This window comes from Mauremys mutica, chromosome 2 (assembly GCF_020497125.1).
Source record: "Mauremys mutica isolate MM-2020 ecotype Southern chromosome 2, ASM2049712v1, whole genome shotgun sequence".
NCBI classification, from domain to species: Eukaryota; Metazoa; Chordata; order Testudines; family Geoemydidae; genus Mauremys; species Mauremys mutica.
The window spans coordinates 114,011,635-114,034,886 of NC_059073.1; the positions used below are offsets into that span (position 1 = coordinate 114,011,635).

The following is a 23,252-nucleotide window of genomic DNA, read 5'->3' on the forward strand; positions in this document are numbered from 1 at the left end:
GATTTATTCTGAAAACTTTTTTCAGATTAGTTTTACAGCTATATCAGAAAATGAATGATTGTTTGATTATTTCATTTACCAAAGGTAACTGAAGCAGATATTTATGAAGTCATTGGGAGGTGAACTATCTCCACTTCAATGGGTTAATCATTATTATTTGGAGGATTTTCTTGCCATGCTGTATCAGGAGGAGAACATCACCAGACAGACATTTAAATAATTTTATTTAACTAAACCAACAATGTTAAATATTCTGGATTTTTTTCTTCAACAGCAAACATATAATATTTAAACAAAACAAGCATATGTCTCTTGCTTCTCACATTTATCTCCAGATTTCTTCTCCTTGTCCAGATCTGTTCTGCCCCCAACAATCTTCTCTTAATTGAACTTTTTGAAACTTGGCACTTTTAGAGAGAGGTAAGGGATTGACTGTGTACACAAATTTGCAGCAAGACAATAGGGTTGAAGTCTGTTATTTCTCACCTCTATATATTATTTATTTATTTATTTAAAAACATTTTTGCTGTTAACAAGCATGTTACCTCTGGAGAGACAAATCCACAGTTTGAGAACTGCAAAACTAAGCATCTCTGATGGTATCTTCTAGACTGAGCACTGAGTCCCATTGGGTAGATAGAAAGATTAACCTAAATATCTATACAGAAGCCCCTGGAACCCCATAAGATTGGGTCCCTATCCATGAACGATTGGAACTCATTTAAAAAACATTTCTTAAACATTACATGAATATATTGTCTCATACTATAGAATTAGAATTTATTATCCCTATTCCATGATGAGATACGTTTGAGCTATAATGTATCTTAAGTAAAACTATCTTTAGATAGGTTTTTTCCTCAAAAAGCATTTTATCAAAAATTCGATTTAAATTAAAAAAATCATTGATTTTTATTCACCCTGCACACACAGCTCTCAGTGACTTTGATAGAAGTTTGTGAGTGTGCAAAGAAGGCAGGATTGGGCCCTGGAGGGACTAACTTCAGTTTTTGAATGAATGTCTTTTTATTTCTGATGAACAGCAAAGGAGTAGCTCACAATATTATTATTTATATTCCAGTAGTATGGAGTGACCCCAGCTGAGATCGGGGCCCCATTGTCCAAACACATGAGACAGTCCCTGCTCGGAATAAGCTTACAATCTATCTAAATACACAGAGAAAACATTACTGTTTCCATTTTATAGATGGAAACTGAGAAATTAAGTGACCCATGGTAACACAGGAAATCAGTGGCAGACCCAAGAGTTGAACCTAGATCTGAGTCCCAGTCCAAATGCCTTAATCATATCCTTTCTCAGTTACCTTCTTGCTCTCTGTTTCTCTACTGTTGTCCTTAAAATTATTATTATTGTGACCAGACAGCAACTCTGAAAAATCGGGACATGGGGTGGGGGGTAATAGGTACCTGTATAAGACAAAGCCCCAAATATCGGGACTGTCCCTATAAAATCGGGATATCTGGTCACCCTAATTATAAGTCACGTTTTAGTAACAACACCACATCTATAGTCCTGGCTCACTATATCTGAATGACACGAGCCTACATGAGGGTAGCTGCTTTTCTGATCTCCTACACAGAGATACTTTTCTACTCCTAAAAGCCTATGAACAAATTCAGGGTGATTCCTTCCTCTTGAAAGCCTCCATACATTCCTAACCCTTCAAATGCCCCGACCGCCTGTGGAGTCCGTGAGTCAGCTCTCTCTCATCCTCAAAAGCAGTTTGAAGAAACAAATTTATGCTTCTGTTCTACCCCGGCAGTGTTCTCTGTGTCTTTATGGGCTCGAAGTGAAAGCTCCAGCCCTTAACTAATAGGTCTAAAAATAACTGTGTTCTAATAGCTGAAAGTGACCCCAGGACCTTGCAGGCGGCCCTGTTTGTTCGCCTCAGAATGACCCCCCACGGTTGGCTCACACTAGGCGTGCAGTACGAAACTGTAACACAAACCAGGGGCTCAGGGAATGTTTGTTTCCATGGGTCATGTAACAGGTTCAGCTGTGAGTCTGTGATGTACCGTGCAAGGCAGCTATGGCTCCTACACTATATGCCACAGGGCTCCTCATTGGCCTTTGCCTTATGTGCCAATGGAAGGATGGCTGTTGCGTAATGAGATTTGGGAGAGTGGGTTACGTTTTTATAAGCAATTTGGCGTGCTGTCTTCTCCTCCTTTTGAATACCTAGCTCTGACATAGCCCTTTTCATCCATATATCTCCGAGCACTTGAGGCAGCAGTTCAGTATCATTATTCACATGACAGGTAGGGAAACTAAGGCACAGAGAGGCAAAGTGATCTGCCTCAGGTTATCCAGCAGGACAGGAAAAGACCTGGAAATAGACCCTAGGCCTCCCAAGTTCCAACCTAGCACCCTGTCCAGTAGATCTCACTGCCTCCCAGTGTTAGGGTATTTATTACAGTATTTTGTTTATTAGCAGCATAGAATCAGGAAGTTAGGGCCTGATCCTACTCTCAGTGAGGTCAATGTCAAAACTCCTGTTGGCTTAAATGGTGGAGGATCCTTTCCTTATAAAGGGAAATCTAGTTCATGTTTACCAATCTAGTTTTAAATGTCCCAAATGATAGGATTTCCATTATTTTCACTGGAAGACTGTTACATGGCCTAATATATGTCTCTGCCAGTAAGTTTTTTTTTCTGATATTCATCCTAAATGTGTCGTGGTGGTTTTTTTTAATTCTCTTCCATTACTCCTAATGATACCCCTGTGCACCGTTCAAATTAATTCATCTCCATCCTTGGTTTTTACATTAAAACTGCCAGAACATCTCCGCCGGGTTGCGCATACTTAACTCTTTGAGCTAACTGTGTTTGGTGACTTCATTGTCCAATGATCTGCTCAGAATATCATGGCTACTATGATAGTTGTGGTGGGACTGTCTCAAATGGTTCCTGGCTCATCTTGCCAAGAGGGGCACAGTCGTGATCCGGTGTTTGGCCTAGGAATAGAGGTAGGGAGGTAGAGCTAGAGGAGGGTGTACCTCCCTAGGCACATCCTCTCACCTTCATCCATTGCCATTTGCCAGGGGTCTTTTGGCCAGCTTTCATTCAGCATGGCAGTGCTCCTCCCTCAGTCAACATGAGTTAATAAAAGCAAAAAGTGAAATTAACTACAACTCCACAACCTACAAAACATCACCTCTGGGAGAAACCATGACACCAGGACCCACCACATGGATTCTACACAACACCCCAATATAATCAACCTATTAAGACTACCCCTAACTAGAGCTGAATTATTTGTATTTTCCAAAGGATTGAACTTCTCCCCCACCTCAGAACCTGATACCATATAATGTGGAGAACTAAATGAATTCTTTCCCCAACCCTGCCTCAAAGAATTCTTTCACAAGAAAGACACCACCACCCACAACTACCATGTCCCCGCTACGTCATAAGAAAAACAAATAATCTGACTGGACACCAACTAGTGGACAAAACCTCAAACTTGAACATTACATTGATTGCTTCAGGAAAAAAACAAACAGTAAAATCCTTAACAAACATCACATGATGGGGACCACAGCTGGAAATACATCTTTCCTGAACCCCTCCCCTTTTCTGCCCTTCAAGCAACCCCCCAACCTTGCCAAGCTCTTTGTCATCAGAAGCAAACTCCCCACAGACCAGGACACACCAACTCAAAGAGGCACCAGACCCTGCCATAACAATAGATGCAAAACCAAAAAGCTGTATCTCCAGTGCTTCATGATCAATTCCCCCCACCCCCACACACCTTTTTAAGATCCATGGCTCCTATGCATGCCTATCACAACATGTGCTGTACCTCATCCAGTGCATCAGATGCCTCAACAACTATGTGGATGAAACTAGACAATTGCTATCCTCTCAAATGAACTCCCACAGAAAAATGATAAAAGACAAAAAAACATCTTATCACCTGGGAGCAAACACTTTTCACAGAAGGATCATTCCATATCTGACCTCTCAGTCCTCAAAGGAAAGCTGCACAACACCTTCAAAAGGCAAGCCTGGGAGCTTAAATTCATCTAGACACCAAAAATCATGGATTTAGTAGACACACTGGTTTTATGTCTCATTACACCACATGGTAACCCACTAACCCCCCTTTGTCCTAGAACTGATGAGGTGTTACTTCCCCACTTCATTGTGAATGGTCGCTTGCAACAGATGTTAACTCCTTATGCTTAAAAATCTGTTCTACTTTGTATTTAGCTGTGAAACACTGAGTATCTTTCCCAGACTTGAAGAAGAGTGCTGCCTGGCTCCAGAGCTTGTCTCTCTCACCAACAGAAGTTGGTCCAAAAAAGATATTATCTCACACACCTTGTCGCTCTAATATTTCTAATAAGATTTCTTGAGACACTGTAACATTCAAATTTATTATGTCTACAGTGTTCACTAATATTTTAATTCTTTCGAAAAGGTAGTTTTTATAAATTCAAAGTCAATAGTGAAATGCCCAATTACTTCACTGAGGCCAGGATTTCACCCGGGAGGTTCCTCATGGTTCTGTCACCTTGTAGAGACCTGGCACAAGCCACTGCGACTTTAATTGAAATTGCAAAGTCAGATGATGGTAGTGCTAGAGTTTGTCCTTGATTTGTAGGGCCAGAGCCACCGCTAGTGCAGATTGGCATAACTCCAAAAGTGCTGGATTCAGTTTACACCAGCTGCAGATCCAACCCGTATTGACTTTTAAAATTAGTCCTGGTTCAAATTATTTTCCTGTTGTAGGAAGTAGAAGTTAGACTTATGGGATGGTAATTGCCAGAGTCTTCTTTGCCTTTATTAAAAACCAGTTCTACTGCCCGTTAGACTTTCTCCACTACTTTGGTACTTCAAGATGGCAGTGATTGTCAATGGTATAGTAAATTCCTTAGTTAATTAGTATTCTCTCTTAACTAATTCCCCCAATACTCTAGGTAGCATATCACCTGTGGTGGCTTCTTTATATATGTTTCCAAGTACTCTTTTACTTGTTTTTTATCCTTAGTTATTTTTACAGCTTCTTCATCCCTACTGCTTGTCCATACTTGTGTAGGTTTTTCTTATTGAAGTAACCCCTTCTTACCTTCTTGGTGGGGTTTTCCAAAGCACTCAGTGTTGGCCTAACTCTGCTCTCCCACTGAAGTCAGTGGTAAAACTCCCATTTGACTTCAGTGCGAGTAGAGTGAGGTCAAAACTAAGCGCTTTTGAAAATCTCACCCTTTTTACCCTAGTAACACCCTTCAGTTTTGCTCCTAAGATATTGGGCCTCTAATAGGCGTAGACAGGTTTCCATGTAGGTAGACAGATATATCCATTTGCGCGCGCGCACACTCTCTCTCTCTCTCTCTCTCTCTCTGTGTGGTGGAGGTGAAGGTCTTTTCACTCCCAGTCTGAGCAGCGTGAACGAACATTTCCAGTTAGTGCTGTCTCTGTGGGAATGGCTTCCCGTTATGGTTTCTGGTTAACACTTCTTGGGCCGTACAAGAAATGATCAGATAACACACTGTACTGTGTCGGTGAGAAGAACAGTGTAGTTAACTATACATTTGAAAAGGTTAGTAAAAAACAGCAAGTGTAATACTTTTGAACTTCAACAAAGGTGCTTGCTTTTATATTGATCCAAACCTCATTGAAGCACAAGGATCACAAATTGATGATGCAAGGCATGCAGGAATCAAGGTTAATGCAAGCAACATGCAGGAGTTGTGCCTGGCTAAGGATGCATGCACTTCCCATAGGTGTTGGCATGTATACTCTTTGGACGTTTGCTGCAGTGGGAAATGACTTGAGGATTTGACCCTTCATGAATAAACGATTCACTGGGAAGGATGCAGAGTTTTTTCTATTGGGTGCAATAGGGTGGTAGCCGCCCTCTTGACCCATAACAGTACTGTCTCAGAGGACCCATCAAAGCATTCTGTTACCTTCCCCCATTCTGATAATTGCTGACAATTTCAGGAAACATGTTTCTTGAAAACAAGCCAGTGGCATTTGGACTCATCTAACTAACCACGGGCTCTTGTTAGACATACAAGTATTTTCAAGACAATTCAGTTGCAGGCAGTGACATCCACTATAGCAAAATTCTGCTGGCCATGTACATGTGGGATACCAGGCAGCAGTGCTTACAGGATGCTAGTGCAGTTATAGCAGTGCTTGGAATGCTTATGAAATGTTTGGAGCACTTCTGAATGTGGACCAGAAGCATTTACAAACCTCTCAAGTCCTGGAACTAGTACTGTAAATGCCATCATTCTCGAGGGTAGGCCAGCCTGTAGTGAGACCTGGGAAGTCTTTTAATTGCTGCCATCTTACCTGCTATTCCTCAGTCCATGGTGCTTGCAGTAAAAATATGCTACAGTAGTAACTGCATTAGAAGATAAGATCAAGACTGCTATACCAGGAAATTCTATAGGAAAATTATCTCTGTATGCATGGATTTTGAAAGAGGAGAAGGACTTGTTCTTCGCTTCTTCTGCCCATTTAACTTCCATTGTTCTTTAGTTATCAGACCTTTTGTAGCATTGCTTGGGAGAAGGGGAGCTCGTTTAGGGATGGGCCTGAGCTGCAGACTCACCCGTGAAAGTTAAAGATTGTTTGCATCTGGGGTTTTAATGCAAGCCATTATTGAACAAGAGACCAGCCACAACATTAAAATCCGGAACTGGGCTTGGGTTCCAAACATCCAAGTTTAGAGATGTTTGGGCCAATCACTAATCTCATTTGAATCCAGGAGGTACCTGTGTTATCTGTCTAATTTTTATGAAATGTACAGTGGACAACCTGGTAATATTTGAATGATAACAGAAGAACAGTTCCCTAATGAGTGAAGTTAACTGTTTGCCCTTACTGGTCTATCAGCTAGTATAAGAAATGAATAAAAACCAGCAGTATCATCATTTTCCACTGCATGTGGCTTTAAAATCTGCCGTGTGTAATATTGTTGCTTCTGTCTCAGGCAGGTAATGTGGTGACAGGAGAGATGGTGGAGGAACTTACTCTTTCTGGAGCAGATATCATTAAAGTGGGTATTGGACCTGGTAAGTCAAATCTGGGCTGAAAAGTGAAGACGTGAGTGGAGGGGTTGTTGCATAGATGAACCGAATGTATATGCCACAGCCATTCACCTGTGCACAGAGTCACACTTTGTAAAGGTGCCTGGGCCCATTCATGTTAACAGAGTCGCTGACCCGATTCTCAGAGACAGTATATGTGAGAGATAATGGGCCGGATATATGCATGAAGAGCCACAAGAATGATTGACTGAAGAGCTCAAGGATTTAAATGTGGAGGAGGCTTGGAATTTTTTCAACTATATGAAACCTATCTGAAATTTGCATCCCGAGAAAATGAAAAACTTGTAGGGAAAAGCTCCAGACCCAGCTGGATGAATAAATCACCTCAAAATGGGTTATTAGGAGTAAGCAGAGAGCACATAGGAGTGGAAAATAGGGGTATATCCACACAAAAAAACAACTATATTGTGGAGATTAGAAAATGTAGGAGTAAAGTGAGAGTTGCTACAAGTTAAGCTGAATTAACTCTTGCAAGGAAATTTTAAAAACCTTATTATTATTTACCTAAATAAAAAGAATAAGGAAGGATGAGGTTGGGATGCTAGTGTGGATGGGAAAGAGATTAAATATAATCTAGGTATGGGCCAAAAACTAAATGAATGCTTTGCCTTGGTTTTCAGTAAAGATGATAATATGGAACATGTTCATGAAGGCAGTAAGGCTGATGAAATGAGTATCTAGATATGGAAATTACCACATATGTGGTGGAGGAAAAACTTAAAGACCTTGATGTGCAGAAACTGGGGGGACCAGATCATTTCCATGCCAGAATACTGAAAGAACTGGTGCATAGGATTGCTATTTTGGTAGCAAGGATTTTTAATAAATCTGTCTATTTGGGGGAAGAACCATATGACTAGAGAATCACTAACATCCTACCTATATTTAAGAAAGGGAATAAAGTGATTACGTGCTTATAGACCTGTAAGTCCGATTTCAGTAGTATGCAAAGTGCCTTAGAACAAATCATGAAGTGAAGAATAATTAAATTAACAGAGGTAAATGGTAAAGGGGATGTTTACCAAAGATAGATCATACCAGACTAACCTGATTTCCTTCTTTGTGAAAATAACTGATTATTTCCGATAAGGGAAATGCAATGGATTTACTATACTTGAAGGGGAGAAGGCAACAGGTTGTGCTGCAAAGGGAACTAGCAAAGTGGAGGGAGGTTATTAGTGGAGTTCCTCAAGGATTGGTCTTGAGACCAATCTTATTTACTATTTTTTTTATTAATGACCTTGGCACAAAAAGTAGGAGTTGCAAATTTGCTGATGACACAAAGATGGGAGAAGGCATCATCAATACGGAGGTGATCGGAATATTAGGAAGCGCTGGATGATCTTGAAAACTGGAGTGACAGAAATGGGATGAAATTTGATAGTACAAAATACACGTAGGTCTAATAATAAGAATTCCTGCTACAAACTGGGGGCTTATCACTTAGAAGCAACAGGGGAGGCAAGAGACCTGGGTGTGTGGGTTGATCACAAGATGACTATGAGCCACCAATGTGATGCGGCTGTGAAAAAGGCAAATGCAATCCTAGGATGTATCAGGTGAAGCATTTCCAGATAAGCTAGAAAAGTATTAACGATATTGTACAAGGCACTGCTAATTTGGAATACTGTGTATAATTTTGGTCACCCATGTTAAAGATAAATTCAGACTGGAACAGGTGCAGAGATGAGCTACTAGGATGATCAGGGGAATGCAGGGCCTATTTTATTAGAGGTGACTGGAACAATTTGGCTTGTTTAACAGAAAGAAGGCTGAGATGGGATATGATTGCTCTCTATAAATACATTGCGGGGGTAAATACCACGGAGAGTGAAGAGCTATTTAAGCCAAAGGACAATGTTGGCACAAGAACAAATGGCTAAACTGGCCATGAACAAATTCAGGTTGGAAATTAGGAGGAGGTTTCAGAGGAATGATGTTCTGAACACCTCCCAACAGGAGTTGTGGGGACATTAGTTTTAAGAGCGAGCTGGACAAATTTATGAGTGCAATTGTATGATGGGGTTGCTTGTGATGGTAGCGGGTACAACTCAGCAGCCCTGTGGCTCACCTCCAGTTTATGGCTTATGGTTCTAAGAGCACATGCTTCAGGGTTTCAGCCAGCCACCTGCAGGGGTCAGGAAGGGATATTTTCCTCACTAGTGGGTTTTTTTTTTGTTTTTGTTTTTTTATCTCCTTCTGCTGAAGCATTGGAGATGGCCAGGGCTGGAGATGGAACATTGAGTGGGGAGGACCAGAGGCTTTGAGGTGGCAATACTTTGGTCTCATTTCAGGTGTTGGGTTTAGGGTGCTGGGTGGTGTTGGTGACCTGTGATATATAGGAAGCCAGACGAGGTCCTTTCTGCCCTTAAGCACTCTGACTCTATTAGCAAAGAAGCCTTATAGTGACAGGAGCTCAATCTGTTTAGCTTAACAAAGAGAAGTTTAAGGGGTGACTTGATCACAGTCTGTAGTTACGTACATGGGGAACAAAAGTTTGATAATGGGCTCTTCCATCTAGCAGACAGAGCAATGACAAGACCCAGTGACTGGAAGTAGAAGACTGGATGTTTTTTAAAAGAGAGATTCTAGTTCAAACGGCATTATTTTGGGTGAGTTCTAGGGCCTGTGTTATACAGGAGGGTTGGCGTCAATGATCACAGTGGTCCCTTCTGGCTGTGGAATCTGTTTCACTGAGTTATTCTGAGCTAAAGATGTGTGGATGAGAGGAAGGATGGTGGTGTCGGCACAGTCAGTGGCAATGCTATGTTCAGTACTGCTGGTGAGACTTGACGCATCCTGTTACAAAAAAGACAGGCTGAATCATCTCAGCTAAGTTTCCGGAGGATATATAGTTCAGGGTAGGCACTCTTATTTCATCGCTTGCCTAATAAACATAGTGTAAATCACTAAATCATTTATAAAACTATATTAAGATCAGATTGCCGCCTTGCACACCTCTAAAGTGCTTTGAGATCTGTGGATGAAAAAGCACTAAGTACAAAGTATGAGGCATTAATATTTAGTAGTTGTAATATGTATGTTAATGGTTTCTTAGGTGCCAATCACTGTGGCACTTTCTAGGGTAAATTAAATCTGTGTGGGAGGATCCTCCAGGACTTCATGAGTCTTTTTATTTTTCCTTGTTCCCTTCCCTGGTACTGCTATCTGGGATATATAGCTAGAATTTCTTTCCTCTTCTGTCTCCTACCCATTTTGGCCTGTGTCTTAGAGGATATGTTTACAATACAAAGAAAACACCTGTGGCCATGAGTCTCAAAGCCCAGGTCATCTGACTAGGGCTCCTGCTATGGGGCTAAAAATAGCAGTATATAGGTTTGCAGGGCTGCCCGGGGTGGGGGGGCAAGTGGGGCACTTTGCCCCGGGCCCCACAGGGGCCCCCACGAGAATATAGTATTCTATAGTATTGCAAATTTCTTTTATAGAAGGGGCCCCTGAAATTGCTTTGCCCCGGGCCCCCTGAATCCTCTGGGCAGCCCTGTAGGTTTGGGCTCAGCCAGAGCTTGATCTCTGAAACCCAGGGAGGGGGGGCGTCAGAGCCTGGGCTACAACTCAAGCCCAAATGTCTACGCTGCTACTTTTAGCTCCATAGTGTGAGTTTTGTGAGCTCAGGCTCTGGCACTCGCTGCTGTGGGTTTTTTTTTTTTTTTGGGCAGTGTTGGCAAACCCTCAGTCACTGGATGTTGATAGCAGAACAAGGGCGTGCCTGGTCCTTTTGTGTCTTCCCATTTACCTTTCCCCTTCTCATAGAAGTCCAGAGCATTGAACAGAAAGCAGAAAAACAGCAAATAGTTGCTCTAATAATACCTATCTTTCATACAGCGCTTGTCATTGGTAGCTCTCAGAGCACTTTAACACAGTAGGTAAGTACCATTAGCCTCAATTTACAGATAGAGAAACTAAGGCGCAGAGAGGCAAAATGACTTGCACAAGGTCATCCACCAGGTCAGCAGCAGAGCTGGGAACAGAATGCAGTTCTTCTGAGGCCCGATTCGGGGCTTGGCCACTGGACCACAATGCAGAGCAAAGGGAAATGTAAAAACAGATAAGACTGGGCTTCATTTTGAAAGTATCAATCGGATTGACCAGTGTAGCACTCACTGATTTAAAGATCCAGGGACAGGCGAGTGAAGCCTTTTAACTCATGTAATGAACTCTGAACAGGTAATTTGAGAGCAGCAAGTGATGTAATAAGACTTGCAGTTGTGTCCAGAAAAATAGGATGTAGGAGGACCATAAGATACCTTACATGCAAACAGCAGAGATGTTGAGGTGTAATGACTACAGTACATGTGAATCATCACAGAAATAATTTAGTCTATGGCATCTAAGTGGAGACAATTAACAGTGAATGTGCTATACTCCCTGCTGGGAGACGTGTCAAGAAAGATCTTCGGTTGTAATCCAGCCTAAGAGCAGACGTAACAAAGTTCACTCACAAAAGATAAAATCTTGAGGTTTTTACTCAGACAAGCTGCCATCCTGTTTCAAAGAAAACTGCCTTGATAAATTATAAAGCTTGAGGCAGCTAAATAGTTACCATTGAAGGTTATATTTAAATTAAATTTTCCAACCAGTTTTCAGAAAAATCAGTCACTGTTTAAATATCTTTACTCCTGTAAAAGATCAGTGGAAGTTCCTATTTTTCCAATAGTTCCTGTCTGCTTGTATATGTTGATTAGGGCTTTGGAATCTGAGTTTGTTAGAGACTAAGGTGCCACAAGTACTCCTCGTTCTTTTTGCTGATACAGACTAACACGTCTACCACTCTGAAACTTATTTTTTGAATGTTGATTGTTCATTTTTCTATGTCCTCGGTTATTTTAATCAACCAGATGTTGCTGCTCTGGGTACTAAAGATAGTTAAAAAGATGGAGTTTTTTCCTGTGGAAAATTTCAACAAAAATGAAAAAAAAGTTTTGTCTAAATTTCCTTCTGAAAATTTTTGAATTTTCAGCAGAAATTAGCATATCACATTATTTCTTCAAAGACCCAAAATATATCTGTTAAAAAATGCAGCTGTGGTGCCTCACAGGAATTGTAGTTTTGGTGCATCATGCTAGCATTCTTCTCTGTAGAGTAGATTCCCTGGTTGGACTACATCTCCCACAAGACATGATCTTCCCTCTTAGAGGGAAGTACATCATGGGAATCCCTGGGAATGGTGGTGGCATTATGGGAAAGCAAGTCCAATGGGGATATGAGGCACCTGAACTACAACTCCCATGAGCCACTGTGGCAGTGTTTCAAAATCAAAATATTTCAGTTTTCAGATGTTCTGTTTTATGATGAAAAATTAAAATTTTCCATGGAAGGCAGACACTTTTTGTTTTAAAAAAAATTCATTTACGCTAAAACCCAATTTTCTGTTGCGGAAATAAAAATCAACAGAAATGTTTTTTCTGCTAGCCTGTTGGCTACATTCGTTTGATCTTATTTTCTTTTCATCTAGGTTCTGTGTGCACCACCCGGATTAAGACAGGTGTGGGCTACCCTCAGCTGAGTGCTGTGATCGAGTGTGCAGACTCTGCCCATGGCCTGAAGGGGCATATCATTTCTGTGAGTATAGTCTGCCAAACACCACTCACTGCAAATGAGAGCAGAAATGCTAAATAAACAGCCCCGGAACACTGAAACATAGGATCTTCATTAAACTCTCTTTTGTAGTTCTTAGTTAATCAGGCAGAGGTTTGCAACAGTATAAATGATACCCAATTCCTGCTGACTTTCAGTGGGAATTCGGCACTTAATCCCTATTTGTGCTTTAGAAAATTTCCTTCTCAGCCCCCCGCATCTCCCAGTGGAAAATTACAAAACTCCAAAGTCTGGGATATAAATTAACAGAATTAAAAGAAAGTTAACATTTTGATATGGAGGAAAACAACTGTCCCTGTGGAAGGAAGATCCCTTTGAATCAGTGAAAGAAAAGGGTGGTTGTTACCAGTGAGCAGGACATGGGGAGTCACAGGCAACCACCCTATTAGGAGCTCGTGTACTGACAACAGGGCCATTTCAGACAGTGGAGCTGCAGGGGTCCTCACCCCACCAAGACAAGTTGAAATGTTAGGGAGGGGTTACTGCAGAGCCACGTGACTCAGACTTTCATACATATTGTTTTGGTCTCTGCTGTTGCCATGAACACATCTGTAAAACTCCATAACTCATAAAATTATGAATTACTTTTATATATGGTCTGGTATTTCTCCTTGCTCCTGTGAACTCCATATAGGTGAACAAGGGAGGAGAAAAAAAATATGTATGAATGAATAATGAAAAAGGGATAAAGATCTGATTTTAACTAGTACTTGCTTTCCTTCCCCCTCCTCCCTGCCCTCAGTCTATTACACATCCCGTTCCAAGAAATACAAACAGACGGTTTCAGGTTAGAACATTTCAGAGTATCAAGTTACTGGGAAGGGGAGACATTCTTATTCCCCAGAGCCTCAAGTCATTACCACCACAAAGCTCAGCCAAATTGCAGCAGCTCATACACCACACCACTATCAAGAAGTCTTGAGAAATTAATAGGTGGTATCAAAGCAGTGATGTTTACAGGACCATCCTGATTTTCCAATGATCCTTTTCTTCCACTCACCATTCTAAAGAATTTTATTTTTTAATAGAGATGGGCTCAAAATTTGGATCAAGATCCATATTTCAAACGCCTTAAAGTGTTAGATCAGGTGTTTTGATTTGGGCACAGATCCAAGGTTTGGCTGGGGCCTGAACTATAGGTTGTTTTTTGTTTTTTTTAATAAACTCTGTCCACTTAAACACTGCTCACTTGCCTCTTGGCTATGTCTACATGTTGAGCTGGGGGTATGATTCCCATCTTGAGGAGACATGCTCACACTAGCTCTCATCGAACTTGTATGATAAAAATAGAGTGTAGTTGCAGCATTGTGAGCAGTGCGAGGGGGTAGCTGCCCACAGTATGTGCCTGGGGACTCGGCTGGGGAAGTACTTGGGGTGGCTAGTCCTTTCTGCCACTTGCACCAATGACTACACGCTATGTTTGGTATGCTAGCTTGATGAGAGCTAGTGTGAAATATTTCTCCTTGAGCTGAGAATCACAAGACATACGCTTGGAGAACAAAGGCTTTAGGCTTTTGACAGCAGGCAAAAAAACAAGAACCTGTCATCTCTTCTGCCAGTATTTGAGTTTGGCTCCCTTAAATGGCTGGAGAGATTACGGTTACTAAGAGACAATGAGGAATGGGAGTCTTTTCACTAATTTACACATGAAAGTTCCCTTGTACAGAGATTGTTAATGGATACAATTGGAGGCATGGCAGGGAAGAATCCAGTGTTTGGATGCACTGTAATAGGGTTTTTTTTAATAGTTGGACTTTACAAGTAATTGAAGTACAGTTAAAGTCAGAACAGTGATTGGCTCAAATTCCCCTCCCAGTTATGACCATGCAACCCCATTTAGTTCAATGAGATTGTAGGGCTCCATATTTAATCCATTTCATTGAGCTCAAGCTCAGGTATGTTCTGTTAAGAGAAAAAGGAAAAAGGAAATATTTCCCCCTTAACTGCTGGCACAGTACACTCTGCTTGGGATCTAAGCATTGCAGCTGGGTTCTTCCTGACTCGTGTCATTACCAGTAATAAAGGGTCTACTGGCTGAATGTAGCTATGAATTTGTTGCTGGCATTTTTCTTAGCTATCTGTTCTAATGTAACGTATAAATTTATACGACACTCATCACGGTGAGATCTGACTAAGAGATTTGCAAAATCCATTCACTTAAAATAGTTACCTTTAGTTCTCTCTCCCCTATCCACAAAAAGATAGAGAGGCTTGCTTTTATTGTGAGAAAGCCCAGGCTTATGTCAGAGAGAGGTGTCCCTAAAATGGGTGGACTCAACCCACTGAAAACTTTGAAGATCAGGACTTGAGGGGAGATTCTGTTCTGTCTGTGCCTACACTTGAGAAGACGGTGTGATTCCCAGAACGAGTAGACATACTCATGTTAGCAGTGTGCTAAAAATAATAGTGTAGCACAGGCAGCAGCTATCCATCCTGAGTACAAATCCACTTTAACCCTCTGGCTATGTATTCAGGGCGGCTGCCCATGTCACCACGGCTGCTGCCTGTGTTACCATGGCTACATTGCTGCTAGTTTGAGAGCTAGCACAAGTATGTCTACATGAACTGGGAATCACAACCCTAGCTTGTAGTGTAGACATAACCTCAGAGATGCAGCACAGAACCTGCATCCCAGGCAGAGGGAGTTCTAACACAGCTTTCAGCCACCTTTGCACACTCCCGATCCTGGGCAGTTTTGGGGGCCACAGCAGCTTCCAGCATAATTTAAACCAGATGCCTGTGTTAGTTATGGGAGCCTCCCTGGGCTACCATTTGGGCAGCAGCACTACCTGGAAAGTCTGCAGCCTGCCCCTGACAAACCCTTTAAGCTAGAGCTTGTGATGTATGAGGGAGTCCTTGGAGGATAGCCTTGTGGCTGTGTGCTACAGTACCTGAGCCAGGGGAATCCTCCTCCAGCTGGAACCGCGGCCTTTAGGGTCCCTTTACACCACTAGGATCTAGTGTAAAGGGATTAGACTGAGGGTGAGGATCTCACCTCTGAACCCTTAGCTGATCTGTAGCATTCAGTCAGGCATTAGGGTGGTGCCTGGAAAACCAGGGTGGTGTATTCACATCAACTCAGGAAGTTTAAGCAGGGGGGCTGCCACATTCTGAACCACCTGAGGGTTTTCACAGCTCTTGTTTGCAGCCCCAGGTGCAGCGGGTTACAATAATCAAGCCTGGAGGTGACGAGTACATGGATCACCAGGGCCAAGTCTGCATCTGTCTGGGTGGAATGTAACTGGAAGATGTATTGTTAGCAGCTGTGGTTATTTTGATATCTGGTACCAGGGAGGAATGTCAAAGTATTCCAAAGCTACATACCATCTTCATGACCTGCAGGCAGACACCCTTGATTTTGGGTAATGATCTCATACTTGTTAGTTCTTTGGAATGGTTTTCTTCCACCTCCCAGTGCTGTTTCAGCCATGAACTAGTCTTGTTTAGGTAGCGGCACAGCTGGCTTTGGTGCTGTTTGCCTGCAAAGTGAAGGATATCTTACAAATGGAATGGACCAGTCACATCACGGCGGTGGGTGCATTATATGAACAGAACAGGCCCCAGCTAACTCTCCCATAGCGGTCTGAGCACTGCAATGGTAACTGGATTTAAAACTTGTTTAAATCAATACAGTGAGCAGATATGACTCACGGGGCAGATATGTTGAGTGAGAAGGTGCCAGTTCTTACATGGTGGGCCAAATTCATTCCCTGTCTACCAGTTGAGTTGCACCAGGGATGAAGTTTGGTCCACCTGTTTTTCTGGCTTTAACTAAACTTTTGGACCTGAAGCTCATCTCAGAAATGGATCTTTCACAATCCACTGAAAGAAAAGAAGAAACTGTCAAAAAGACATGGACCTTTTTTTGTCCCCCTGCTATTTTGTCTGGGAGCCAACTGTCTCCTTTTTCACTTTCCCTGCTGTATTAGCACATTGGTCTTATGAAAGTGCAGAAGTAAGCTACAGCAAGGAGGTTATTCAGCAGGCAAGTTCACTCTTCATGGCTTTGCTTGGGATAAAGTTTCTGTTTCTTTTAGGTCACAGAACTATTGTCCTGCATAGAAAAGCAGACATACACTTTAATAAGCCAGCAATCTTGAAAATGAAGTGCATTTCTGCTATAGACGAAGGCATACATTATATGTGCCCTCATAAAGAGGCAGTGCACATTCTCTCATGCTGCCCCATCATGTGGTAGAGACCCCTTAGCTGCCTGAGCCATCACTTGCTACATAAGCAGGATGACTTAGGTATTCCTCACTCAGCTGCTGCCACTCCTTGCCCATGCTTAACTGTGCCATATGTATCTACTGTTGTATTGTGCATATCATGTGTGTTCTTCACGTAGTATAGCAGATATATATTTTTGCTGGTGCTATAGGCGGGGCTGATAGGTTGCTCTATTATTAAAGTTGCTTGACACTTCCCATTATAATACCTGGTTTTCAAACTTTGCCAAACTTTAACTGTTTGGAGGGAAATTTTCCATGCTAGGGTCTGCCTCAGGCTGAATTGTTTAGGAAAATTTCAGACAAAATGGTTCAGCCATTTCTGAGAATGAGGCTAGGGAAAAATATGCTTGTTTGCCCTTGTTAAAAAAAAATTCTGGCAACTTTTTTGTGTGAAAAATTATAGCTCCCCCAGGCTTTGAACCAGGAACTCAAAATTTGGCAGGGGGTGGCCTTTGTCGCAGGCATGTGCCATTTGTTGTCGCCACAAAAGCTGCACAAATTTGGCTACGTTATTATAAGCCTTTGAAAAATCAAAATTTGCACATGCTCAGTAGAGACTTTAGCTGCTATATTTCCAGAAGATTCCATCAGCATTGACCCTGTTTCTCTCTGGGGCTTGGGACTTGCCCGGCAATTGCAGCCCTGGGTTACTGGGTGTTATGACAGTCCAGGCTCCTGATCTAAGAGCAGGAAGCCTGGTTAGCCTTTGCTATAAATGACAGCCCCTCCGCCATACTTCTGGGGCCCAGGCAGGTGAAGGAGGTAGCTTTCTGATTGAATGACAGAGGAGATGAGAGCTGAACCTGGCAGAGGGAGTAGATTGGGAAAAGAAGCCTAGGAAGTTGAGAAAAACAGGAATGGAGGGGAGGAGTGGGAAACTGAGACTGGAAGTTGGGGTGGAAGGCACGACTGGGACTGGCTGGACAAGGAGACTGGAATTGGGAGCCAGGGAGGGTACCGGGGGGACTGGGAGCTAACAGGTGGGAGGAAACTGAGATTGGATGAGGAGCTAGAGTGCAGGATGAGCAAGGAGACTTGGACTGAGAACCAGTGGGACAAGGAGATTGAGGTAAAGGGGGAGGAGAGACAGCTCTGATGAGGAGCCAGGATGTGGGAGAATTGGAACTGACTGAACTGGGTCCAGTGGAAAAAATAGTATGTGATCATGTAATTAAAGACTGTATCATAGTGCATATGCACAAAATGTGGTACAGGAAACCTTCAGTCTGGTATTTCCCAACTTTGGAGTGCTTGACATTGCAACCTTAGTAATGTTCTTTTTAACACAGGTGGTTATGTGTGACATTTTGTTTGTTCTAGCACAGTGTATCTAGAGCTATTTATTATCACATCTTTCTGTGCCTCAGTTACCCATTCTGTAAAATAGGGATGATAATGTTTACTCACCTTTGTAAATGGCTTTGAGATCTCTCTCGATGAAAAGCACCATTTAGTCCTGAAGTAGTAGTAGTATTTTTCTTTATCTTAGATTGTATGCTCAGATGTTTGGGGCATTAATCTTACTCTGTCTGTTACGCACAGTGTAATTTTATTGCACTGTATGTGAATTATAAAATTATTAAATAATAATTATACACGAAGACCCCTATTAATTGAGTTTGTAAGGGAGGTTTTAAGTCCCTGTCACCTGTGCAGTTGGGATAGTTGCAAAAATAAGACACAAAGCTACTGAACAGGTACAGCCCATACACGCAACTGCTGTTGCTGCTAAACTAGCCTCATATTCTCAGACAGACAGTAACAATTAGGCAAATGCGATATCTTGTTCCTTGCAGATGATCTGTCTCCTGGGCTCTGGCAGGCTATGAGAGGGAGTGGAAGCCATGGATGGGACCCATCAGTGAGAAAACGTTGCTCACAGCCCAGACGCATTCCCTTGTAGGAGCTGACAGCAAGCGGTTCAGCTATCTTAACCTCTATCACAGTGTCTCTCTTGCTATCAGCAAACAGAGTAAAACCCCCAAACATCAGCAGGATCTATTCCCCCTGGGCAATCAAAGCACCATGATACCAACTTAGGCCACTGGCTCAGTTTCTTTTGGAAAGCCCATAAAACACTTGTGTGCACACCCAAGGCTTATCACACCCACTGCTGCCACTGTCCTAAAATGCAGCAGAGATGGGGGTTTCTGGCTGTGCTCAGCTGTATGGGTCATATACAAGCACAAACTGCTGCAGATGGGGAAAAAGTGAAGCAAAATGAGGTAAAAATACTAGCTTTGGAGCAGCTTGCACAACAAAATCAAAAGCAGGACAGTTATTAGGCCTACCTGGAAAGAGTGGATCCTGTAAGGTGCTCCCTCAGGTCACACACTCATCAATCAGCTTGAAGGGCATTTAGCACCTTGCAATAGGTGCTCAGCACTTTACAGGTCATGACCTACATTAACATACACAGAACTTCCCCAGAATCCTTCATTCCTCCCCTCCTCCACCTACATGGCTCTTCCCCAACCACCACTCCACTCACTGCCGCCACCACCACATTGCACAGAAAATGAAACATTCAAGTCTAAGATGAAAAACCTCAAACTTGTGCTTCACGAAGCCCATAGCATGTGGTGAAGACCACGATGAGAGAATCATATCTTGTACTAGAGCGAGATTACCCAACTCACTTGTGGATCATCGCATCAAAAAACTATTTCTGCTAGCACATTGCCTTCTGCTGTGATCCCTCAATGTGCAGTAAACCAACATTTAAAAAGTGTCTCTTGGTTTATAATAGAGCTCAGTAGTAGAAGTGCTGGGCACAGCCCTTCATTGACAGGGAGGTGGCCTGCGTGAGCGTTGAGGGCTTACTTTTCCAATTTTCATACTTCTGGGGTTTGCAACAGGGAGTGTGTGATTCTGTTTTTACCAGTAGTATCATTAGCAGAATGTGTAGCAGAGTAAATAAGGTTTAAAAAAATAATGGAACTATAATGAATAATCTGGCTTCCTAAAAATCCTGTCCAGTTGTTGTGTCCCAAATGCGCACAAAGCTTTGTCATTTCCACTGGCACCTAATCATGCTAATCATTACATTTGAATTTTCCATGCTGGTTCCCAAGGGTTGCTGTGTTATTACAGGTTTGGTATTGTACAAATGTTTGCTGTGTCAAATTAGCCTTGAGGGCACCAGTGAATGTGAGCTCTCTGCTGTTCACTGACTTCTGTTTTGGTTTGCTTGTTGCAGGATGGAGGCTGTAGCTGTCCAGGAGATGTCGCCAAAGCGTTTGGTAAGTACACTATGTCGTATTCAGAGTCTGAGGGCCAAATTCATCTCCAATGAAACTCTCATACAGTCAGTAAAGTTACATCAGCGTGAATTTGGCCTAATCAACACCAGGCTGTCTTCATCCCTGGGGTAAACCCACTAAAGTTAATATACAAACTATGAATTTAGCCTTACATCTAATTTATACAGTCCAAATTATACAGACCAAAAAGATGCACAAATCATTGTCCTATTTAGAAACTAGACCATTGGGGTGACTGAGGCTGGACTTTTATGACCTGCAGAGACAGTAGCTGAAAGATAAGGGTTACCTCCAACTAGGTTTCACCATTACTTTTACGTTGCCAAATCTGGCAGGCCTGACATTAGGCTTTGTTTTGGTTCATGGCCATGTCATGCGTAAGACACATGCAGTTCGTGCTGACCCTCTGTTCTGCCCAGCTGCTCGCTGTTGAGAGCAGGCTGACAAGTGAAGGTACAATGCATATGCAGCAAAACAACAATTGCAGGCAAACTCGCTATCCGGAGTAAGTTGTAGGGAGTCACGCAGCTGAAGAGTGGGGATTTTATTTTTACTAAACCTCTGGGGCTGAGCAAGCTTTCAGTATATCCCAGTTAATTATTGAGAGACAGAGTTTGTTCTCATTGATATCAGTGGCTTCGGTGGCATTACTCCAGCTTTATGCTGTTGTGACTGCGAGCAAAATCTGCCGTACGTGTTTTCTGTTGTTCACAGAAATTACAGCTGGGGCCTGTCAGTCCTAGAAGCAAGGTTGACGTTGGTTCATGTTTGAGCTGGGCAGTCCTGATTTTGATGGGGCTGAGCGCTGGGCTGGAAAGGCATAAAGTCACCCGTAAATACCTTTGGGGGTGTTACAACATGGCAATGCCAGGGTGGAGGACAGCACAGAGTGTCATTGCTACGTCAGCATGTTGTGATGCCAGTGTCATGGCACGGCATTGTGATACAGCACATCTCAAAAAAGGTACATTAGAATTGGAAAAGGTATAGAGAAAGGCAACAAAAATGATTGAGGCTATGGAACAGCTGCCATAAGAGGAGAGATTGTAAAACTGGGACTGTTCAGCTTGAAAAAGAGACGACTAAGAGGGGATCAGATAGAGATCTATAAAATCATGACTGGTGTGGAGAAAGTGACTAAGGAAGTGTTATTTACCCCTTCTCATAATACAAGAACCAGGGGTCACCTGATGAAATTAATAGGCAGCAGGTTTAAAACAAACGAAAAAGTACTTCACACAATGCACAGTCAGCCTATGGAACTTGTTGCTATGGGCCAAAACTGTAATGGGGGCTCAAAAAAGATTTAGATAAGTTCCTGGAGGATAGGTCCTTCTTGGCTAATAGCCACTGATGGTCAGGGATGTGACCTCCATGCTCTGGGTATCCCTAAACCTCTGACTGCCAAGAAGCTGTGAGTGGACACCAGGCGATGGAACCCTTGATGATTGCCTATTTCCTTCATTCCCTTTGAAGCACCTGGATTTGGCCACTGTCAGAGAACAGGATACTGGGCTAGATGGACCATTGGTCTGACCCAATATGGCCGTTGTTATGTTCTTATATTTACCTGGCAGGAAATTTTCAAAAGGTAGAAATCAGAGGCCTAAACCAAAACCTCAGATCTGCACCAGCTCAAACTTTATGTGAGTGGTGGGAGAGTTGAAATCCAGCTCCAGCGCCAAGGATTGCTCCTATCTTTAGAATAGGCCAGATGATAAGGGAGGATTAACGCAGGATCTTTGTGATCTGGGACCCATAGTCAGGAAGCCTCAGTTCTGGAGTGAGCAGCCAGCCCCAGCACTCCAGCTGATTGCTGCCCGCTGGGTACTATCGACGTGCTGCGTGGAATCCTCCGACCTATCACAGGACCCTTGGATCACATCATGAGTGACATGACCTAGGGATGGGGCCGCTGTTAGAATTGTGTGAGTCTCACATGGTTGAATGGTGGCAGCTGTTGCTGGCTTTGGACAGCCCAAAGTTGGGTTGAACCTGGGGCCGCCGTCAGTATGCCTACACAGCCAGCGGGAGCAAGACTCCCAGCCTGCATGGGGCTTAAAATAGCTGTGTAGATAGCATTTGGAAGCTGCAGCTCAGCCTGGAGGTCAGGGTCCAAAGCCCGGGGGAGGGGGATCTGTCTGTTCGACCTGGCCTGGGAGACTCACTCCCATAGGTTGGATCAATATACCCCATAGAGCTAAGTCTCCCCACTCAATGAATGGATTGGATAGTATTTCCCATGCGGCATTCTACTGTCAGTTGTTCCACAGTCACCCCCGGTGCAGTTAGTTCTTTGTTCTGCCAGTGTCTCTTCAGCCTGACCCTGCTCAGTCTCCTGCCATGGGTGTTGTTAAGGACGTTACAAGCCGGGGACTATGACCTCACTGCATTCCAAGCTGGAGGGGAAGAGACCTGGCCAGTGGAAAAGCTCTTATTTCAATGGGAATCTTTCCAGAAATTAGAACAACAGGAAATTACTTCAACTGTTTGTCTTTGTAATGTTCGCTGTGAGTCCAGAGGGTTTCTTTGGGCTGCCCTGAGCCGAAATTTGCTCTCTGAAACCTGTGGAAGTGCAGGTGTGGGCGTGGCAACTGGCTAGTCAGGATATGCATTGGGGCATTAGCGCCCTCGAGTGAGACCCCAGATTGCTTCTTGAAGAGGGAGAGGGTTGAGAAACACTTGAGATTACATGATAGGCAACAATCCTGCACGGGCAGCAGGCTGGACAAAATGGCTGAACAACTAGGGCTGTATCATTCTGAGAGTTGACTCAGATTAGGGTGATCTCCTTATAGTTAATAAATTGACAATTGGGAGCCCCCGTAGGGCCAGGGGGCCTATGCCAGTAGATTTGAATGCAGGATTGGGGCCTAAGGTAGACAACAATAACAGCCCAGATGCGTACCAGACTGGATGACCTGATGATGGAAGTATTTGAAAGCAGCAGGGAGATCACTGGTGTTTGTTGAAAGACATCATGACAGGAGCAGTTGGAATGGGCATCGGAAAGAACAGCCAGGCTGGTTGTTTGGTGCCATGGAAGAAGCTCCAA

General features: G+C 43.0%; 1 protein-coding gene across 4 annotated transcripts in view; it reads left to right on the plus strand.

The window, feature by feature from the left end:
* The window catches only part of GMPR (guanosine monophosphate reductase), a 62,711-nt gene that overhangs the window by 25,879 nt on the left and 13,580 nt on the right, over positions 1-23,252 (plus strand). For all 4 annotated transcript variants that reach the window (XM_045005427.1, XM_045005424.1, XM_045005425.1 and 1 more), the window contains 3 exons: positions 6,969-7,050; positions 12,560-12,666; positions 20,134-20,176. In XM_045005427.1, the coding sequence (XP_044861362.1) occupies positions 6,969-7,050; positions 12,560-12,666; positions 20,134-20,176 (232 nt within the window). The remainder of the gene's footprint in view (positions 1-6,968; positions 7,051-12,559; positions 12,667-20,133; positions 20,177-23,252) is intronic.